Genomic DNA, 19,458 nt, shown 5'->3' on the forward strand with positions numbered 1-19,458 from the left:
GCGCGCATATTGTTGGATGAGTGAGAGTTGGGTAAGGTCGCAAATTGGAGTCAGATTACTAATTTGAGTTTACATTGGGTTAAAATTAAATTCTGACATTGATATAAAGCTAAATTCCAACAGTGTGTGTGTGATTTCAGGCGTGCGTGTGGGGGTGTCTTGTTGTGTGTGTTGGGTGGTAGGGTATGGGTCTCCCTTTTTTGTTTTGTTGAGGTTGTTTTTATTGTACAGCTCTTTGAGCTGCATTTTATGTATAAAAATTGCTATATAAATTTGATTGGATTTGATTTGACCAGGAAAATGCTTTTGTCATAAGCTAATAGATTCATCAATGCTGAGTTAGACGGATTAGCAAAGTAACTGATACGCAGGCATACATTCAAATGTATTTCTTTTCAATGTAGGTAGATAATCCAGCACAGAAAACTTGTAGCTACAGTTTTTTATGTAGACCTCTTGGGATCGGTCTTTGGCCAGGCTGCCAAGTTGGTGGAAGCTGACTTCACGCTGTCACTGTTTGGCGGATGCCAAACTGCGTTGAGGGCAACTTGAATACGCAACCAGTGTCTGTCTAAGTCCTCTAGGTGACAAAGAATGCCCCTTATCAGGAGCTGAGGTTCTGGCAAGTCCTTGCCTCTTCACTTTGTTGGGCCCCCTGCTGATCTGCTCGACACTGGGCAGACATGATGATGCGGTCTGGCTGGAGCTTGTCTCGCACTGGAAAAAATGCTGATCTAAAAATTTGTAAAAAAAATCAAATAAATAATAAAACAAGCTATTTCTGCTTGAATTAAGCAAAAAGTCTGCCAATGGAACAAGTGAAAATTGTCTCACCAATATTTGTTGAAATAAGAGTATAGGCCACAGTTTTCTATGTTGAAAATAAATAGTTCTTTACTGCATGTACAGAATGATTTTGTACTGTAAATGCACATAAAGGTACATAAACCGATTGTTGAAACAGTGCCTTTTAACATGGCAACAACTTTGCTTATTAAAACAGAACAGACCCAGGAGAATAAAAATCCAGATATACAGTGAAACCCCGCTACTTCGCGGTTCACCTTTCGCGGGTTCAGTGCTTTGCGGGTCTAAAAAATATTCGGGGGCATTGTAGTTTCGCCGAGCGGCACGAGGTGGCGCTGGAGCGGTTAGACGGCCAGCGTGCGCCGAAGAGGAGAGTGGACGAAGAAGAGAGTGGACAAAGAAGAGCACGTTCCCCCGGGCACGATTTGGGGCGACGTTTCGCACGGTTCGGACGGAACCAGAGCTCCGGCCGGCGTGCGTGGCAGTTAAGCCGAAGAGGAGCACCTTGCCCGGGCACGGGCGGTGATAAGCGGCCCCTAAGTTTAACCGAATGGAAGCTCCGGAGGAGGAGGGCATGCTCGCGTCACAGTAAGCCGAAGAGGAGCACCTTCCCCGGGCACGGGCGGTGCCAAGTGGCCCCTCAGTTTAACCGAATGGAAGCTCCGGGGGAGGAGGGCGGGCGTCTGTCACAGTTAAGCCGAATAGGAGCACCTCTTCCGCCCGGGCACGAGCGGAGCGTGAGGCTGTCAGTTATGAATGAATAAATAAATAAATGAAGAATGCCACCTTTTATTTCACTGTCATGATCCGTGCCTGTCATGCCGCGTGTGTTTTTGTTTTTTCAGCTGTGTGGGTGTTCCTCCAGCGATCGTCTCGCGCCATGCCGTCAGCTGCTGCGAGACGCGCTGATTACACTGACTATATTGTGATTATAATAAATATCTTTGTATCACCACCTTTTTTCCCGTGTCTGCGTTTGGAGAGTCCTGCTCAATCCTCCAGCTCTGCTGGAGGATCATAACATTCACAGGGCACACCGGACAGCGTACCAGCAGGTAAAAGTCGAAGTAATTAAAGAAATACAAAAAGAAGTAATTGAATAAATACGAAAATAATGGCTGGGGAATAAAAAAATAAGTTTTAATAATAATTTTTTTTTTTGTTATAACATGAATTCCACTCTCTCTCTCTCTACCCATATATATATATATATATATATATATATATATATATATATATATATATATATATATATATATATATATATATATATATATATATATATATTTTCTTTTTTTTAAGTATTTTTGAAGGTGCGCCGCTACTTCGCGGATTTTCAGGTTTCGCGGATGGTCTCGGTCCCCATTAACCGCGATAACCGGGGGTTTACTGTATTTGGCGTATTTTCTGAACTATAGAGCGCCCCTACCGATTAAAGAAAAATCCACAAAAAAGCCACACCGTTGTATTAACCGCATTGTTCAAAATCTAGGAAAAAAGTAGCGGTTTATAGCCCAGAAAATATGGTAATTCCTAAGACTGATATAACTAAAAATATCTCAAAATAAGCTTGAAGAACTTGTTTTTAGTTATAGTTTACTTGGATAAAGACATTTTTTGTCTCATAATAAGGTTGTGATGCTGATTTTTTTCCTGAAAGCCAGCATGTATTTTGGAACCTTTTCTTCTCATTTCAAGTGTATTTCACTTATTTTACGTCTCATATTTGAGTAACTATTCAAAATTAAGAATGTCATCGACTTGAAATAATATTACAAAGAGGTATCTTAAAGTTAGGAAAACAGCCTATAATTAAGTTGTTATGAATTTAAGACAATATCAGCTCCAAAAAAGACAAGTAATTGAGAATTAGTCTCGCATTCAACATTTATCCAAAAGACAGCATTTCCAGGTAAATAAATGATTCCACTAGGGGAACTCCACATAACATTTTCAAAACGTATACAGAGCATACACCCAAAAAAATATATTAATCACTAACAATTGCTGCCCGTAACATTTGTCTTAAATGCTTAAAATTAAAAGATTTCTCACAAATCAAAATTCTGAGCAACTTATCCAACATTGTGTGTGGAAAGAGAAGCCTCAGGGAAAAAGGGGGTGTTACTTTCTATCCCAAAAGCTTTCTGGCCAATAAAATCCTCCCACTCAGCCATGCTTTTTTGTAAGATGGTGTGAGATCTCTCTTTTGCATGTTGTCCAGTCCTCTGTTTGTATGAGTGACAGCAGAGTAGCGACACACTTAGGGGAAGTCGTAGAGTGTAATCATAGGCCGTCAGGAATAAAACACCTGGTCTTTGGGAAATGTAGTTACTGGCACATGTCCTACTGGAAGGTAGATGAACAGACTACCAATCAAGACCGGGTAAGTGAGAGGGGGCTTCCACAAGTAGGAATTGGGGTTTTCTTTTTCCTAAAACACCTAAGACAAACTTCTTTTAGAATAATAGTAACATTTCTGTGAAACCTTGGCCTTAAGGCAATGAAGTTGGTTGCAATCAAATAAATAAATGCAACAATATAAGGAATCTTAACTTTTTAACCAAACCAAATCCGAAACATATGGAAGAAAAAAAATAAAAAGGAAATGCATTTGGAGCAAACATAGGAGACAGATTCTGTTCATTTACACTTAAAAAAATGCAGTCAAAATGGTTAAGTATATTTTGCATTGCTCACCTCAAGGACATACACCAGAGCCTGACTTTTTTCAAACGAGCAGAAACGAATGGGAACAGTAATGGCAGCACACGCATAATTTCAATAGCCTCTTTCACTGTTGAAAAAAAGATTGTGTTCAAACACTTGAACAAACTGCACCATTCTGAAGAATATGTCTCCATCTTTGGCTGGCCCCTAACAAGGTAGATAACGCCATCGCAATACTACAATATCAGTGAAACTCTTCACCCCTAGTTAGAATAGTGAATTTAGTTGTTAGGATTGAGGAGGGTCCAGAAAAAAGACAAAAGGACCAGAGATGAGTATATGAAGTTGTTAACAAGCTCTCACCGTCACTGTAATCATATCATATAAGTGAAAAACAATGTTTACCTTTTTCCATTGGTGATTTCAGCATCTTTTTGGACACACTAAAAACTGCACCTTCTGGCAGAAGTCATGCCATCTTCCCTTTAATTCACCAATGAAGTTGCAGTTTCTGATGTCCACAATGTGGCACTGCTCATCCATCACCTATAAAATATTGTATCAAAATTGACATATGAGTAAATGGCTCTCGTGGTGGAAATCCAAATCTAATACAATGATTGCGTAGTACTGTGTATCAACTATGCAAAGTCAAAAAAGACAAGTCCAACATCCTAAAAACAGGAATAAGCTTCGAGAATCTGTTCAGGCCACAGATGGTATCCGAGTCAATGAATGCTCTTCTGGCTACAAATTCCAAGTCTACAAGCTGAGAAACATTCTGATAGTTTGGATTTTGTCTTTTAAACAAAACCCGTAGCGCTGAGAAGTGTTTGGCCAAGGTTGCTCGACTCTCTACATCTGGACTGACACGAGCAGAAGGCTTGTTAGCTGTAAGGCACAAAGTGATAGATGAAGCTTTTTTCAAATTGCAAATAAATGGTATTTACAAAACTCCATTATTTATTGGCTAATATCAATAACTCTGTTTTGCACATAGGTGCACAAGTACAGTCTAAGAGGCTCACACCTCACACACAGCGACGGGGCAGACAGATATACTCACATTCAGGACTGGAAGGAGGACTGGTCACTTTTTCAAGTACGAGATGTTGGGTTTTCTCTCCTAAAAGAAATAAGATATTCCTTGTCAGACCAGATATAATGCTTTATTACAGATTACTGATTTGAAAATGTGATTTATTTTTGTCTTCTGGGATCCAATTTAACAATGAAATGTATTATTTAGAATTAAATAAATAAAGCAACAGTGTTACTTATGGAGGGTCATAAAAAGGTTCCCATTAGAGTCAGCTAGCACCCGTGTAAATTAGATGAAGCTTTATTTTGTTTTCATGTAAGGTATGCAAGACATTACACTGTTAACTGGTAACTGCCACGTATTATTTTTCAAACATAAGAAGATAGTCACCTCTTTTCTTATTGCCTGGGTCTGAACTGCTACTTCCCTCTGTTGAGTGATCATAAATCACTGTTGAGTCGCTGAAATAAATTTCATCAGTGTCATCTGGGTGTTAAAGATGGCACCTCTTCTTAGCGCTGCAAGGATTAGTCAATTAATTGATTTGATTTTGACTGTTGTTTTAAAATTAGAGTCATGAGATGATCGGTTCCGTCGTAAAAGTTGGCTAAAAGTTGTAAAACCTGAAAATATCACTGGTGCTTTGGGAAAAAAGTTTCACATCTTCAAGGCATTATTCAGAAATGATCAAATAAATGAGATTAATAGAGTCATTCAGTTATAGTCTTACCAATTTGAATGACTTGCGTCTTGTTGGTGTTTTTGGGGAGATCTCACATTTTGCAATCATATGTTCAGCTGTGTAAACACAGTGACCTAAACAAGACACAATTAATACCCTTTGGCAAATTGCAACAGTAACTGAAGGCAGTCTCTTTGGTCATCAACTCAATGTGTGACACATACCCACGAATTCTTCAAACCTTGATCCTGCAGCATTGGGTAGTATTGTACTATTCTTTGTGCCATTGCTGTAATTTCTGCTTTTGATGGGTATCCGTCATATCCTTGATCCCCTCTTGCCCTCAGAATTGCAATCATTCAGGTCATGGTGTTTCGGATAAGTCTGCATCTGAGTTCCTTAGACATCTGGCAGGTGCCTTCTAAGCCCATTGTTGACAATATATATATATACAATACAGTAAATAAAATAATCTTTAACAAAACAGCATGACTAAGTTATTTTTATTTTCCCACCTGATCAGTTACTCTAATTTCCACATAGCTATTACCCAAACGCTCAATTTGTCGCATTTCCACTTTAATTTTTTTTTATATATATTTGTATCTTTATATATTTTATAATATTGTCCACTTTATAGCGCTATGATTGTTGTACACCTCTAATTAATTTTATCTTCAAATTGCATTTGAACACAACATGACTGGCGTGTGTCTCATTGCCGAGCCGACGTTGAACTCATGATAATGAGTCTACAAGTTATGGAAGTCAATTCTCCCATGTCTGTGTCACGATCCGTGCCTCTTCGTTGCAGCAGAGTGGGCGTGGTCGACGGCGCGTTGCCCCGACTCGCGGCCGCGAGCGGGACGCGCTCACGCGACTCCCAGCTGCAACCCATCATCCCCTGATTGCTGACTATTTAAGCCCTCGACGCGCACACAGGCGCGTCGGATTATTGACCCAACTTGCTCTCGCCTATGTGCCGTTTGCTATAGTCTTTGCCCAACTTTGCTATAGTCTTTGCCCAACTTTGCTATAGTCTTTGCCCAACTTTGCTCCGTGTGTTAATCGTGATTGTTTGTTGCTCTGCTTTGTTTTCTACAGCTACGTTTCGGCTCGCTTTATGTTTTCGATGATTGGACTTAACCTTACCCTTTTGAGGAAAGATATTCTCGTTTTCGGTTTTCTTGCATTGCAAGCTCCTTTTGTTACTCGTTTTGCTTTTCCTGGGGGAAGATTGTTCCCCCAGCGTTTTTCGTTCTCGTCCCCGACGCCTGTAAGTATAGACCCACTATTATTATTGATAGCAACTTATCTTGCCTATCGCCTGTCCATTGTTTATTGCCGGTCACAATAAATATTGTTTCCACCGCATTTTCCCTTGTCCGCGATTTAAGAATCCACCCACACCGCTTTCCAGCCCCGGCTGGGAAGCGGTCCTCACAGTCTGCTTGTGTTTAAAAGTAATACATTACCTCTTAAAATTGACATGGTGGCATTGTCCAATCCCTCCATGCTAATAGCTAAGTTAGCAGGTTTGCTTAGCTAAGATTTACTTGCGTACAGGATGTTCCCTGAAATGTTACACAAAAAATAGTCATTCATTTGATACAATTAATCGTTAACGTATATGGCCACGTAAACACAATTTCACTATAAAAAAGATTTAGTGTTTTTGCAGTGCAGATGTTGATCAGTGGTCCACATGTGGCATATTCCTTATATTTTATTGATCAATGACTGTCCCCTCTATGAGCCGTTACTTCTCCATGGTGGAGGGGTTTGTGTGTCTGAATGATCCACAAAGCTCAGTTGTCGAGGGCTTAATGCCCCAGGCAGGGTGGGCCATGACAAACAGGTCCTAGGTGAGGGACCAGACAAAGTATGGCTCAAACACCCATAATGATGAGTAAAATAATTGGTCCACATTTCCCCTTGTCCGGAAACGGATTACAGGTGGGGCTCGCAGGCAAGCGCCTGCACCCATGTGGCCCGGCTGAGCACAGTCCAAAAGGCAACCTGGGTCCCACTTGCCATGGGCTAGTGTGCTAGCTAGACTCGATATAGTTGGGGGGCCTGTGCAATGTTGTTACTACCGGTGAACGAGAGGTTCGTTTCTTCGGGTGGGGGAACTCGTCTTGTTGTCTTTGTCTATGCACCAAACAGCAGTTCAGAGTACTCAGCCTTTTTGGAGTCATTGGAGGGTATGCTGTAGAGTGCTTCCTCTTAGGCACTCCATCATTCTGCTGGGCGACCTCAATGTTCATATGGGCAATAACAGTGAGACTTGGAAGGGCGTGATAGAAAGAAACGGCCCCGCCGAGTGGTGTTCTGTTATGGGCTTATGACAGATTGTCCATAACAAACACCATATTCAAACATAAATGTGTCCATACGTGCACTGGACAAAAGACACCCTAGGCCGTTGTTCAATGATTGGATTTGTGGCCACATGTTTTGGAAACTCGGGTCCAGAGAGGATTGTAGCTGTTAACTGATCACCACTTGGTGGTGTGTTGGCTCCAATGGTGGGGGTCGATACTGGTAAAACAAATAACGATAGTCAGCAACGGTAGATATGAGATAACGTCACCCATTCATTCCAAACATTGGGGTGCATGAATTTAACCTTAAACATAATTTGCTGCACTTGAGTAAGATAAATGCAAAATTAATTAAACCAAGGCTGAAGACTGAACTCATCATAAACTGATGCGATAAAATTTTTTACTTGACTGTGCAAGTGCACAAGTTAAACAAATTATGACTGAATCGCATTCACAGAGCTGCCAAGTTACAGGAATTAAATTCATGAACAATTTATCTTAATGTTAATTTTACTATTTTAAAAATTCTGTCAGGAACATTACAGCAGGACTAAACATGGGAGTGGGAGTCTTTTACATTTTTCTTTTTTACATATAAATGCTTCAAAGAATAAATCACTCACAGAATTGTTTACTTAGCAGTGACTTTTCAACAATGCACATTGCACATACCTGCACACACATTTTTAAATAAATGCAGCAACCTATTTGAGAACTAAAAGTCATATTCATGTAAAGACATTTTCAAGGGCCAAAATAAATTATTTAAAATATCACTCACGATGGCTGCACTTCCACTGAGCCATGGCCATTATTCCAACAAGTATTACACACTCTTTGCTAAAAGATGTTGTAGTCCCACAATGGGGAAATTTGCAGTGTTACAGCAGCAAAGATATAGATCACACAGAGGCGGTGGCGTAATGTAGCCGTTAATGTATAACATTAGCAGCAGACATTCATAAAATGCATGCAAATATACACAGTTTATACGTATATACACAAATCCCCATGTATATACACACTTACATCCCACAACATATGCAAGTGTAAGGAAACACTCCTAATGTCTGTCCATGGTACAGCGGGGAAATAAATGATAAAAAAAAAATACTGCTATGATAAAAATACTGTAATGATAAAAGTACTGTCATGGTAAAAGTCCTGCAATGATAAAAGAAAAAATACTACAATGATAGAAAATACTGCAATGATAAAAGTACTGTAATGGTAAAAGAACTGCAATGATAAAAAAATACTGCAATGATAGAAAATACTGCAACGATAAAAGTACTGTAATGGTAAAAGTACTGCAATGATAGAAATACTGCAATGATAAGAATACTGTAATGGTAAACGAAATACAGCATTGGTCAAGATTTAGGTACACCATTCGATGAAGTACAGTCGTAGTGCGTATTGCATGCTAGGACTGCACAATTGCACTAATGCCCGTCCATTTGTAGGCCTGAACTAATGTTCTTGTTAAAAAGTCTGACAGTACCCAGCAGGAAAGAGCGGCAAAATCTCTCTTTTGCACAGCGAGGGTGTAACAGTCTATCACTGAAGGAGCTGTGTAGTGTTCTAAGAGTGTCATTGAGTGGGTGGGCTGGGTTGTCCAGCATTGATGACAGTTTTGCCGTCATCCTCCTGCCCCCCACTGAGTCCAGAGAGTCTAGGGAGCAGCCCAGGACAGAGCTGGCCCTCCTCACTAGTTTGTCCAGTCTCTTTTTGTCCCGGCCCGAGATGCCTCCTGCCCAGGAGACCACTCCATAGAAGATGACTGATGAAACCACCGAGTCATAGAAGTTCCTGAGGAGTGTTCCCCGAACGCCAAAGGACCTCAGCCTCCTGAGTAGGAAGTGTCTGCTCTGACCCTTCCTACAGAGAGCATCTGTGTTGTCGCTCCAGTCCAGTTTATTGTTCAGATGAATACCCAGGTACTTGTAAGTTGAGACTCTCTCAACGTCTGTTCCCTGGATATTCACTGGTGCAGGTGGAGAGTGCCGACGCTTGCGGAAATCCACCACCAGCTCTTTGGATTTCCCAGTGTTGATTTGGAGGCGGTTCTGCTGACACCAGTCCACAAAACCCTGAGTAACCCCTCTGTACTCCTGATCGTCTCCGTCAGTGATGAGGCCGACAATCGCACAGTCATCAGAGAACGTCTGTAGGTGACAGGTAGAGGAATTGTATTTGTAGTCCGAGGTGTAGAGGGTGAACAGGAAGGGAGCCAGAACAGTTCCCTGCGGCGCTCCCGTGCTGCAGAAGAGCACGTCAGACACACAGTCCTGTGTTCTCACGTACTGTGGCCGGTTTGTGAGGTAGTCGTGGATCCATGTGACGAAGTGGTGGGCCACTCCCGCCTGCTCCAGCTTGTCTCCCAATAAGTTGGGCTGGATGGTGTTGAAAGCACTGGAGAAATCAAAGACCATGATCCTCACAGTGTTCCCCGCCTTCTCCAGGTGGGAGAGTGAAGTGTGCAGCAGGTAGATGATGGCATCATTGACACTGATGCCAGGCTGGTATGCGAACTGGAGTGGGTCCATCGAAGACCTCACCAGGGGGCGCAGATGGACCATGACCAGTCTCTCCAGGGTCTTCATCAGATGAGACGTCAGCGCCACTGGTCTGAAGTTGTTGAGCTCCTGCGGATGGGGGGTCTTTGGAACCGGAACCAAGCAGGATGTTTTCCACAGCTCGGGGACTCTGCCCAGCTTCAGGCTCAGGTTGAACATATGCTGGATGATTCCACACTGCTGGTCTGCGCAGGATTTGAGGAGCTGGGAGCTAATCCCATCTGGACCCGCTGCCTTCCTCGCCTTCATCTTCCTCAGCTGGTTCTTCACCTGAGATGTTGTGAGGAACAGGACTGAGCAGGAGGATTGGTTGTCTGATGTGGCTGGGAACTGAAGCCTGTGGGGGGAGGAGGGGAGCGAAGAGAGGAGGGAGAGAGGGGAAGAGAGGGTCTCGTTCGCAGCGGCAGGAGGGGTTGGTGGGGGCTACAGCATGGGAGACTGAGCGGGGGCAGGCATCTGATCAAACCTATTAAAAAATAGGTTCAACTCATTTGCACCACTGAAGCCCCTCCCCCTCTGGGTCTTTGGTTGTCCGTGGCCTGAGATGGTCTTCAGGCCCCTCCAGACATCCCAGGCATTGTTTCGCTTCCCTCCATCCGCATCCTGTAGGACTTTTTCCCCTCTCTGATCCTCCTTCCAGCTGACATTGCACTCTCTTCAGCTCCTCCTTGTCGCCTGACACAAAAGCCCTTTTTCTCCTTCAGGAGAGCTTTAATGTCCGGTGTGATCCAGGGTTTGCTGTTGGAGGAACCAAGTTTTGATCAGTGATGTGTACGCCTCCTTGGTGTTGGCTTAGAAAAGAGCCAATATTTTATTGTCTCTGGTGTGGCAGGTTACCTATTGTATGAATGAAGGCTGAGGGGAGGAAGGAGAAGCATGATTGAAGTCACCAGAGATAAGGAGCAGGGCATTTTGGTGCTGTGTTTGTAGCCTGCTCACAGCTGCAGTCAGTACGTCACAGTCTGTCTCACTGTTAGCAGAGGGGGGGACGTACCCCGCCACCGCGATCACATGACTGAACTCTCGCGGTCAATAGCACAGACGCATGCTAACAGCTATCAGCTCAATGTCCCAACTGCAATGTTGCTCCTTAATAGTGATGTTCCCAGGGTTACACCATCTATCATTAACAAACACAGCCAGCCCTCCCCCTTTCCTCTTACTGCTCTCCAGTGTCATGTCCGCACGTAGGATTTGGATGCCGTCCAATTCCACGAAGGCATCCGGCGTTAGCTCTGTTAGCCACGACTCCGTGAACATCAGCAAGCTAGCCTCCCGGAAATTCCTCTTGTGCCGGGTTAGCACTGTTAACGCGTCCATTTTATTGGGAAGGGATCTTACATTCCCTATAATGACGGACGGGAGGACGGGGTGGTATCGTCTCCTCCTTGTCTGGCATTTAGCCCCCGCACGACAACCCCGTCTCTTCCTCCTCAGCTCGCGGGGGATATCGGGTCTCGCTCCGGGAGCCGGCGCGGGGTTAGCACGGAGTGCTAACAGCTGATCTCTTGTGTACACGATCGATCCGCATCTCCGAGTTATGTCTCCGGACACGGTCGAGCAAAAAACACCCCCCAGCAGCAATAAAACCACCACAAGTTGGATGTCCATTGCTGCGATGAGGTGAAATAAATAAAACTGGATAAAGGTAAAAACACACAAAAAAGGCTCAAATAGTGAGCGGAGGCTACTGTAACAGGCAGCCACTCGCGCGGCGCCGGAACCGGAATTATCCATCCATCCATTTTCTGAAGCACTTAATCTTACTACTCATAAGTGTGCAATAAATTTGTAGTTTGTTGTCGTCTGCGCAATACTGGACATCATAAGCTGGTGATGAAAGGTTCAGTTGTGCTGTGGTTAGCCTCAATTGCTCACAGTTGCATAAAAGCGTGTAGAATCTGAGCAAGTTGCCAGGTTTAAGTGAATAATAAAATACAACAATACATACAATACAATTTTATTTTTATAGCGCATTTCACAACAGATGGGCCTGTAACGAAGCACTTTCCATATGCAGTCGTATAATTTAGCAGGTAAAGAACACAAAAAAGCTAAAGAATAAAAAAGTGTCTTCAAACAGGTTTTAAAAATGGACAGTTAGGCTTGCCTAACATTTAAGGGAAGCTCATTTCATAGGGAAGGACCGGCAACAGAAAAGGCACGATCCCCCCTGAGGCTGCGCTTAGTCCTCGAGACCTCCAGAAGCATTTGGTCAACAGACCTGAGGCAGCGGGCAGGTGCATCGGGGTGGAGGAGCTCAGAGAGGTACGCTGGGGCTTGGCCATTTAAAGCTTTGAAGACGAACAGAAGTATATTGAAGCAAACTCTGAACTGCACTCGGAGCCAGTGAAGAGAGGCTAAGACTGGGGTGATGTGATCTGTCTTCTGAGCGCCAGTTAAAAGGCGAGCGGCAGCATTTTGGACCAGTTGCAGGCACTTGAGCGAGGACTGGCTGACTTTAGCCAGCTGCCTAAGATGAAAAAAGCTGGATCGAACAACAGCACTGATCTGCTGATCTAATTTAAAATCACTGTCCAGTTTAAAACCCAAGTTTGAGACTGTTGGCTTTGGATAAGATGCCAGGAGGCCGAGGTCAACAGGATTGAGAGTATAAGGGCCACTGGTACAGACCACCATAACCTCTGTCTTCTTTTTGTTGAAATTCAGGAAGTTAAGTTACATCCAGATTTTGATATCCTCTTAGCAGGACAAAAGTGGTCTCAAGGAGAAAGCGTCTTTTTTGCTCGGCGGGACATAGAGCTGACTGTGATCTGCATAGGAATGGAAGGAAATTCCATGTTTTCGTAAGATGGAACCTAGGGGCAGCAAGTATAACAAAAACAGCAAGGGCCCCAAAACGGAGCCTTGTGGGACACCGTACAACAAAGGGGCAGAGCAGGATAACCGAGGCAAACACCGAAGGTCCTGCCTGTCAAATAGGATCTAAACCATTCTAGAGCGCTCCCACTGATGCCCACCTGGTGCTATAAACGAGACAGAAGAATATTGTGCTCCACCATGTCAAACGCTGCAGTTAGATCGAACAAGACAAGGCATACAGTATCGTTTGCCGGGAGAAAATAATTGAACACTCGTAACAGGGCTGACTCTGTGCTATGCATTTTCTTGAAACCTGACTGGAAAACCTCCATGATGTTGTGTTCTTCAAAAAAGGATAGTAAATGCATGTGCACCACATTTTCCAGCATTTGAGAAATAAAAGGCAATTTGGAAATGGGTCTAAAATTTGACAGCACTCCTTGATCAAGGCCAGGTTTCTTAAGCAGAGGTTCCACTACAGCGTGTTTAAAATGTTGGGGGACTACATGAGAAGAGAGACTGCTGTTGATAATGGTCAAAACCGATTCGCCAAGACTTGGGAGAACTTTTTTTAAAGAAATGAGGAAGGACGGCGTCATGTGGTGAGCCGGATGGCTTAATATGGCAAACCACATCCTCCAAAGATGACAAGGAGATTCCGTCAAAGGAATCAAACACTGCGGAACAAGGAACGTGTACGGAGGGGTGAAATGTAGCATTCGAAACAAGAGTCCGAGCTGTTGCAACCTTATCCATAAAAAAACAGCAAAAGTGTATTACACATATCAGGGGACGAGTCTGTGCAATTTGGCTGTCGGGGTTTAAGTGGAGAATCTATAGTTTGAAATAGAGTTCGTGGATTATGGCAATTTGCCTGAATACGACTGGACAAGTACTCCCTCTTGACTCTTTCAGATTTGAAAAATAAGAACATACAGGCGGTAATAGTTCCAGTATCACAATCACTGGCGCTCATCCAGGTCTCCGTCAGGCAGAGGAAATCCAACTCATTGTGAAGAAATAGCTCCCTCAGAATAAACGTTTTGTTTGTCAGCGAACGGGCGTTTAATAACGCTATCTTTGAGGGAGTTGCAGGTGTGCATCGCTCCTCTGATCGGCGAGCTCTGGGAAACTCTCGCAGGAGTTGTTGATTTACACCGCGTCGGATGACATACGGATGGCAGCTCAGCTGAAGCTCCTCTGGACAGCCGATGATTGGTACCAAGCAGGGCTCTCAAACGCGCCACCACGGAGTACATCCATGCGTTCCAGATTGAGCAGGGGACAAAGCGTTCTTTACCCCCCTTTTTAGCTTCGTCAGCCAGCCACCGCATTTCCACAGCGCCACTTCCGCCCTGGAGGGAGCACGTAGACGCTGAAGATTTCCACCGGGATGTCATCGGGCTACGTCTTACCCCAACTACGCTTGAACGTAGCTGAATCGCCAACTTCGCACCGTAGGTTCAGCAGAGACTGGCGATCATACACCAGCCGCAGGACTGTGAGCAACGCACAAATCACCAGAGAGAGAAAGAAAATCCAATAGCTCAAGAGGGTTGCTGACAACACCAGGACACTACAGGCCATCTTGATTAAAAAAAAAAAAAAAAAAAAAAAGGTCAAAAGTCACAAACATAGAAATTTCCTGCCCGTTTTTGTTCCAAATCACCTGCAGAGGCTTTACCAATTAGCCCGGCTCCGTAGTCCCAGTTTTGTTTACATAACCTGAGCTGCTGAAAGACCCGTCAGCAATCCACGGACATCCTGCCTGTCACACTATATCCGCCGAGATGCTGAAAGTGCTCGTCAATTTGTACTGTAGTCCAATATCAATTAAATCCACACGATTATAGTATCCAGCTATGAAAATATAAGCACAGTTAATAAGGAAAAGGCATGGTTCGGTCGTCCTCACTTACCTATATCTGACCGTTCAGGCGGCCACTCACCCGAAGCCTCCACCCCAGAGGCAGGCCCACTACCGTCGTGCCCATGACGTCCGAGGGCTGGAACAAAGCGCTTTACAAAACATTTAAAACCATAATAAAATAAAAAAAAACTATCAGCTAAAAACTTCAACTAAAAACTCATTCAGTGTCTGCTTTTGTTGTTTGTTGGAAGAAAAATCATTCTCGTAGAAATGTCTGCCACAAGGCACAATTGCCCTCCAGGACATGAGAGTTGGCATTCTCTAGTTTAAAATTTTGTGAGTATCCCTCTGTTGGTCAACATATCTTTCAGTGGAAAATTCCCCATGAATTTTCATTCAGTTGTAAAGTTGTAGGGACCTACCGTTTTGATCCCGCGGAGCCAAAGAATGTTGGACTTTTTGTCAAACTCATTGCTGGTGTCGGGGGTGTACTCGACACTTGTTCGACATGCACACACACATGCACACACACTGTCAGGTTTAAAAGGTCCTGACGCCTTCATTAGACTGAATTAAATGCAGAGAACCAGAGGAATAACCAGGGAAGGTTTTGTCTTTTCTCCATCGCGGATGGGAGGAGAAGCCAGGAGGTGAAATAGGCGTCTTGCCAGTTCAATCTCCCGCACTCTCACTGACTTCTTCGACCATCCCTCTGGACTTTATTCAGAGGAAAACGAAACTTATGGAAAGTGAAACTTAAACAAGCGTGTGGGTGTGTCAGTTGTGCGCATGTGTGCTGAAGCAATAATGTGCGTGTCTGTGTGTGTGTGTGCAATTATTACTGATACAAATAGTGTATAAAAACATGATTAAAAATACACAAACTATTTACATACTCTCACACACACACACGCCTACACACACACACACAGACGCACCCCCACGCACGCACACTATTACATGACAAAACACTCACATTTGTTCTGCCGCCTCGGTTGGACACGTCATTGGTCTAAACCAGGGGTCCTCAATCCTGTTCCTCGAGGGCCGGTGTCCTGCAGGTTTTCCATCTCTCCCTGCTGCAACACATCTGGTTCAAATGATCAGATAATCAGCAAGGTCTGCAGAAGCTAGATCACGATCGCTCAGGTGTGTTGCACCAGGGAGAGGTGGAAAACGGCCAGGAGGAACAGGATTGAAGTCCCCTGGTGTAAACCAAGGCAATTCCTTACAGTGCCTTAAATATTGATCATGGCGGAGGAGACGGTCATCTGACTATGGGCTGAACCATTTTAGCCAGTTATTTGTATTATTTTGTATCAGGTGTAGAATAAGTTGACCGCTGTGATGTGAAGACCTTTTATATACATTGCAGATATCATTAATGTGAATTATGGTTACGGTTTAGTTAACAGACATTGAAATTGGATTATAATATTATTATTATAAATACCCCGGATTCTCTTAACTGGGGTTAAGAGAAGGGGCTAAGCATATTTCAGGAGTTCCAAATTCATTTGTGGGGCGGCTGAGCCGAGTGACATTGGGAGTGACTAACTGCTGCAGAGCGTAAGGGAAGTTGAACTTATTAATCTTTTGAAAGTTTCTTTGGAATTAAATGTAATTTTTTTTGGGTTTTGGTTTGCATTATTTTTGTTTTTTTGTCACTTAAGTCATTACTGTAAATATATTTTTCACCTGTTGGGCAATAACCGCTCAACTTAATTTTTTTTACTGCACCATCATTTCTCTCTCTCGCTCTCTCTCTCTCTCTCGCTCTCTCTCTCGCTCTCTCTCATTCACACTATTTCTCTCTTTCACTTAAACATGAAAATTATGTACAGTGTTAACGATTGTTAATTTTTTTTACACTCAACGTTTGAATCTTTACAATGTCATTGCTAAGTGCATATTTGCATGTTCTAATTATTTGCCTCTTCCATTTACACTAGCTGAATCTGTTGAGGGAAATGCATCGAGATGAACTTGGTCGCATATCTGGAGACCTGGAGGATGAACTGGGAGCCCGTACCAGTATGGACAAGAAACTAGCTGATTTACGAACTGAGGTAATTTTTTTGGTTTTGTTTTAATCGATTAACACTTGTAGGTAAACAGGGAAATATGACCAAGCCAACAGTCAGCAAATGTGGCCGCCTATCAGCCAACTACCCCGTCGGCTAACGAACGGCACATCAGTCTAGTTAAAGTGCCCGCAGACACCCCGCAACAGCTCAAGCTGACAAGAAACTATTGCGTAGCTTTTGTGTATTCCTGAGAAGGAATACCCCTCCATTCTGAATCAGAATGCCCTTTCTTGTCATTATACTCCGAGGACAACAAGATTGGAGAGCTCCCCTCTCCATTGTAAATATAAATAATAAAAATCAAATAATAAATTAATAGAATAAATAAACCCCCCCTCCCAAAAAATAACAAAGGAGTGTTGAAAAAGTGCACTGGGTGCCACATTATGTTGCAGTTCTACAAGGCAAGGATAGTTGTTTGCGAAGAAACTGTTTTTTAGACTGTCGAAGAGCTCAGGTGAGTATTATCCTTGATGATCTTCTGAGCTCTGCTGAGGCACCAGGTGGTGTCTATGTCCGACAGGGAGGGGAGAGGGCAGCCAATAATCCTCTGCATGTTTTGACTGTCCTCTGAAGCCTCACTGTGTCTAACTCAGTTCAGCTGCTGTACCAGGTGGAGACACAGTAAGTCAGCAGGCTCTCGATGGACGAGTGGTAGAAGGCCCGCAACAGCTTCTTGTCCAGGTTGAATTTCTTGTGGACCCTCAGGAAGTGTAGACACTGATGGACCTTCTTTATCACTGCTGAGGTCTTGTGTGTCCTATTTATTTATTTTTAAATGTATACAGGGACAGTGCATATTAATTAAACCCGTAAATATGCCAGATTATAGCCAATGTTGATGTTAGAGTAAAAAGAAATCAGAATCAGAAATCCCTTTATTGTCATTGTACAGTGTGCAACGAGATTAGAGAGCTCCCCTCTCCTGTGCAGTACAACAATATTTAATCAAATATATAAATGATATAAATAAAAGAATAAATAATGAGATGGAAAAGAATATGAAATTGGATAAATAAAAACACATTACGTCGCTGTTCTGCAAGGTAAGGGTGGTTGTGTGTGCGTGTGTGTGTGTGTGTGTGTGTGTGAGCGTTCAGAATGGAGATGGCTCTCTGAAAGAAACTGTTTTTCAGTCTATTAGTCTTTGATTTGATGCACCTGTAGCACCTGCCAGAGGGCAACAGGTCAAACAGGTGTGAGTTCGGGTGAGTATTGTCTCTGACGATATAGAGAGCTCTGCTGAGGCACCAGGTGGTGTAGATGTAGGGAAGAGGGCAGCCTATAATCCTCTGCGCCGTTTTGACTGTCCTCTGGAGCCTCACTCGGTCTGCCTCAGTGCAGCTGCTGTACCAGGTGGAGACACAGTAGGTCAGCAGGCTCTCGATGGACGAGTGGTAAAAGGCCAGCAGCATCTTCTTGTCCAGGTTGAATTTCCTGAGGACCCTTAGGAAATGCAGACGCTGGTGGTATGCCTTCTTTACTACTGCTGTGGTGTTGTGTGTCTGTTAGAATAATATTTAGAGGTTATTATACATTTGCCATGACGCAGCATTATTTCAAAACATGGTGCGCATGACATGTTGCAAATTAGTGGAGTGGACTATGCTTGAGTGTTTACAGTCAGAGTGGAGGTACAGGAGGACATCTCTACTGCAGAGAGGTGTCTGCAATTGGCAGGGTGGTGGCACTTCTTCAGAAGTGAGGATGAAGTAAACAACATCGTGAGGAGCCCTGATAAGTTGGCATCGAAGTCTGAAGCAAGCAACATCGTGCTGGGTCCTGATAAAAGATGTTGACGTCAAAGTCAGCTGCGACCCATGGCGGCACGCCAATGATAAACCGGACTAAACCAGCTTTTGAGAAGACGAACTGTACCACCCTTGAGTGTAATCTGATTTCTTGAAGTGTAATCTGATTCCCCGATGTTATAAAAGGGAATGTGTGAAAAGCATCGAGGAACAGAAGGGAGATGAAGTTGCCAAATAAACTTTATTAACCTCTCTGTATCCACTTGAGCTGAGTGCCTCTCTTCTTTCAACTATGAACCCTATATGTCAAATTGGCGAACCTGACAGTGTCCAGGAGAGGTCATCGGAGATCTGTACTCCCTGGAACTTGAATGTGTGGACCCTCTCCACACATTCACCTCTGATGTAGAGGGGGGGTGGCACAGTCTTGTTCCTCCTAAAGTCGATGACGATCTCCTTTGTTTTTGCAATGTTGAGTTGAGGTCTGTTGTCCTCACACCAAGCCGTTAGTCTCTGGTCCTCCTCCCTGTAGGCTGCCTCGTCACCTTTCGAGATCAGACCGACCACTGTCGTATCGTCAACAAATTTGACGAGGGTGTTGTTACTTTGGTCCGGGCTGCAGTCATAGGTGTGGAGGGCGTATCGGAGAGGGCTCAGCACGCATCCTTGAGGGGAACCGGTGCTCAGCGTTCGGGTGGACGACGTGTAGGGGCTGAGCAACACAGTCTGGGGTCTGTTGGTCAGAAAGTCCTTAATCCAGATGCGTGTGAGGGCAGGGAGGCCGAGAATGTCCAGTTTGAAGATGAGGATGTCTGAGATG

At 43.8% G+C, this 19,458-nt stretch overlaps 1 protein-coding gene and 1 pseudogene across 16 annotated transcripts in view; one reads left to right on the forward strand and one right to left on the reverse strand.

The window, feature by feature from the left end:
• The window catches only part of ccdc102a (coiled-coil domain containing 102A), a 232,017-nt gene that overhangs the window by 128,401 nt on the left and 84,158 nt on the right, over positions 1–19,458 (forward strand). For all 16 annotated transcript variants that reach the window (XR_015843262.1, XR_015843261.1, XR_015843263.1 and 13 more), the window contains one exon: positions 16,753–16,869. Coding sequence is in view for 8 of the 16 variants with exons in the window: in XM_088296897.1 (XP_088153023.1) it covers positions 16,753–16,869 (117 nt within the window). In the remaining 8 variants the exon portion in view is untranslated. The remainder of the gene's footprint in view (positions 1–16,752; positions 16,870–19,458) is intronic.
• On the reverse strand, positions 605–5,608 carry LOC148335968 (uncharacterized; annotated as a pseudogene).

The sequence above is a fragment of the Idiotropiscis lumnitzeri genome, chromosome 5, assembly GCF_059441095.1.
Source record: "Idiotropiscis lumnitzeri isolate Australia: NSW breed Sydney's pygmy pipehorse chromosome 5, RoL_Ilum_1.0, whole genome shotgun sequence".
NCBI lineage: Eukaryota > Metazoa > Chordata > Actinopteri > Syngnathiformes > Syngnathidae > Idiotropiscis > Idiotropiscis lumnitzeri.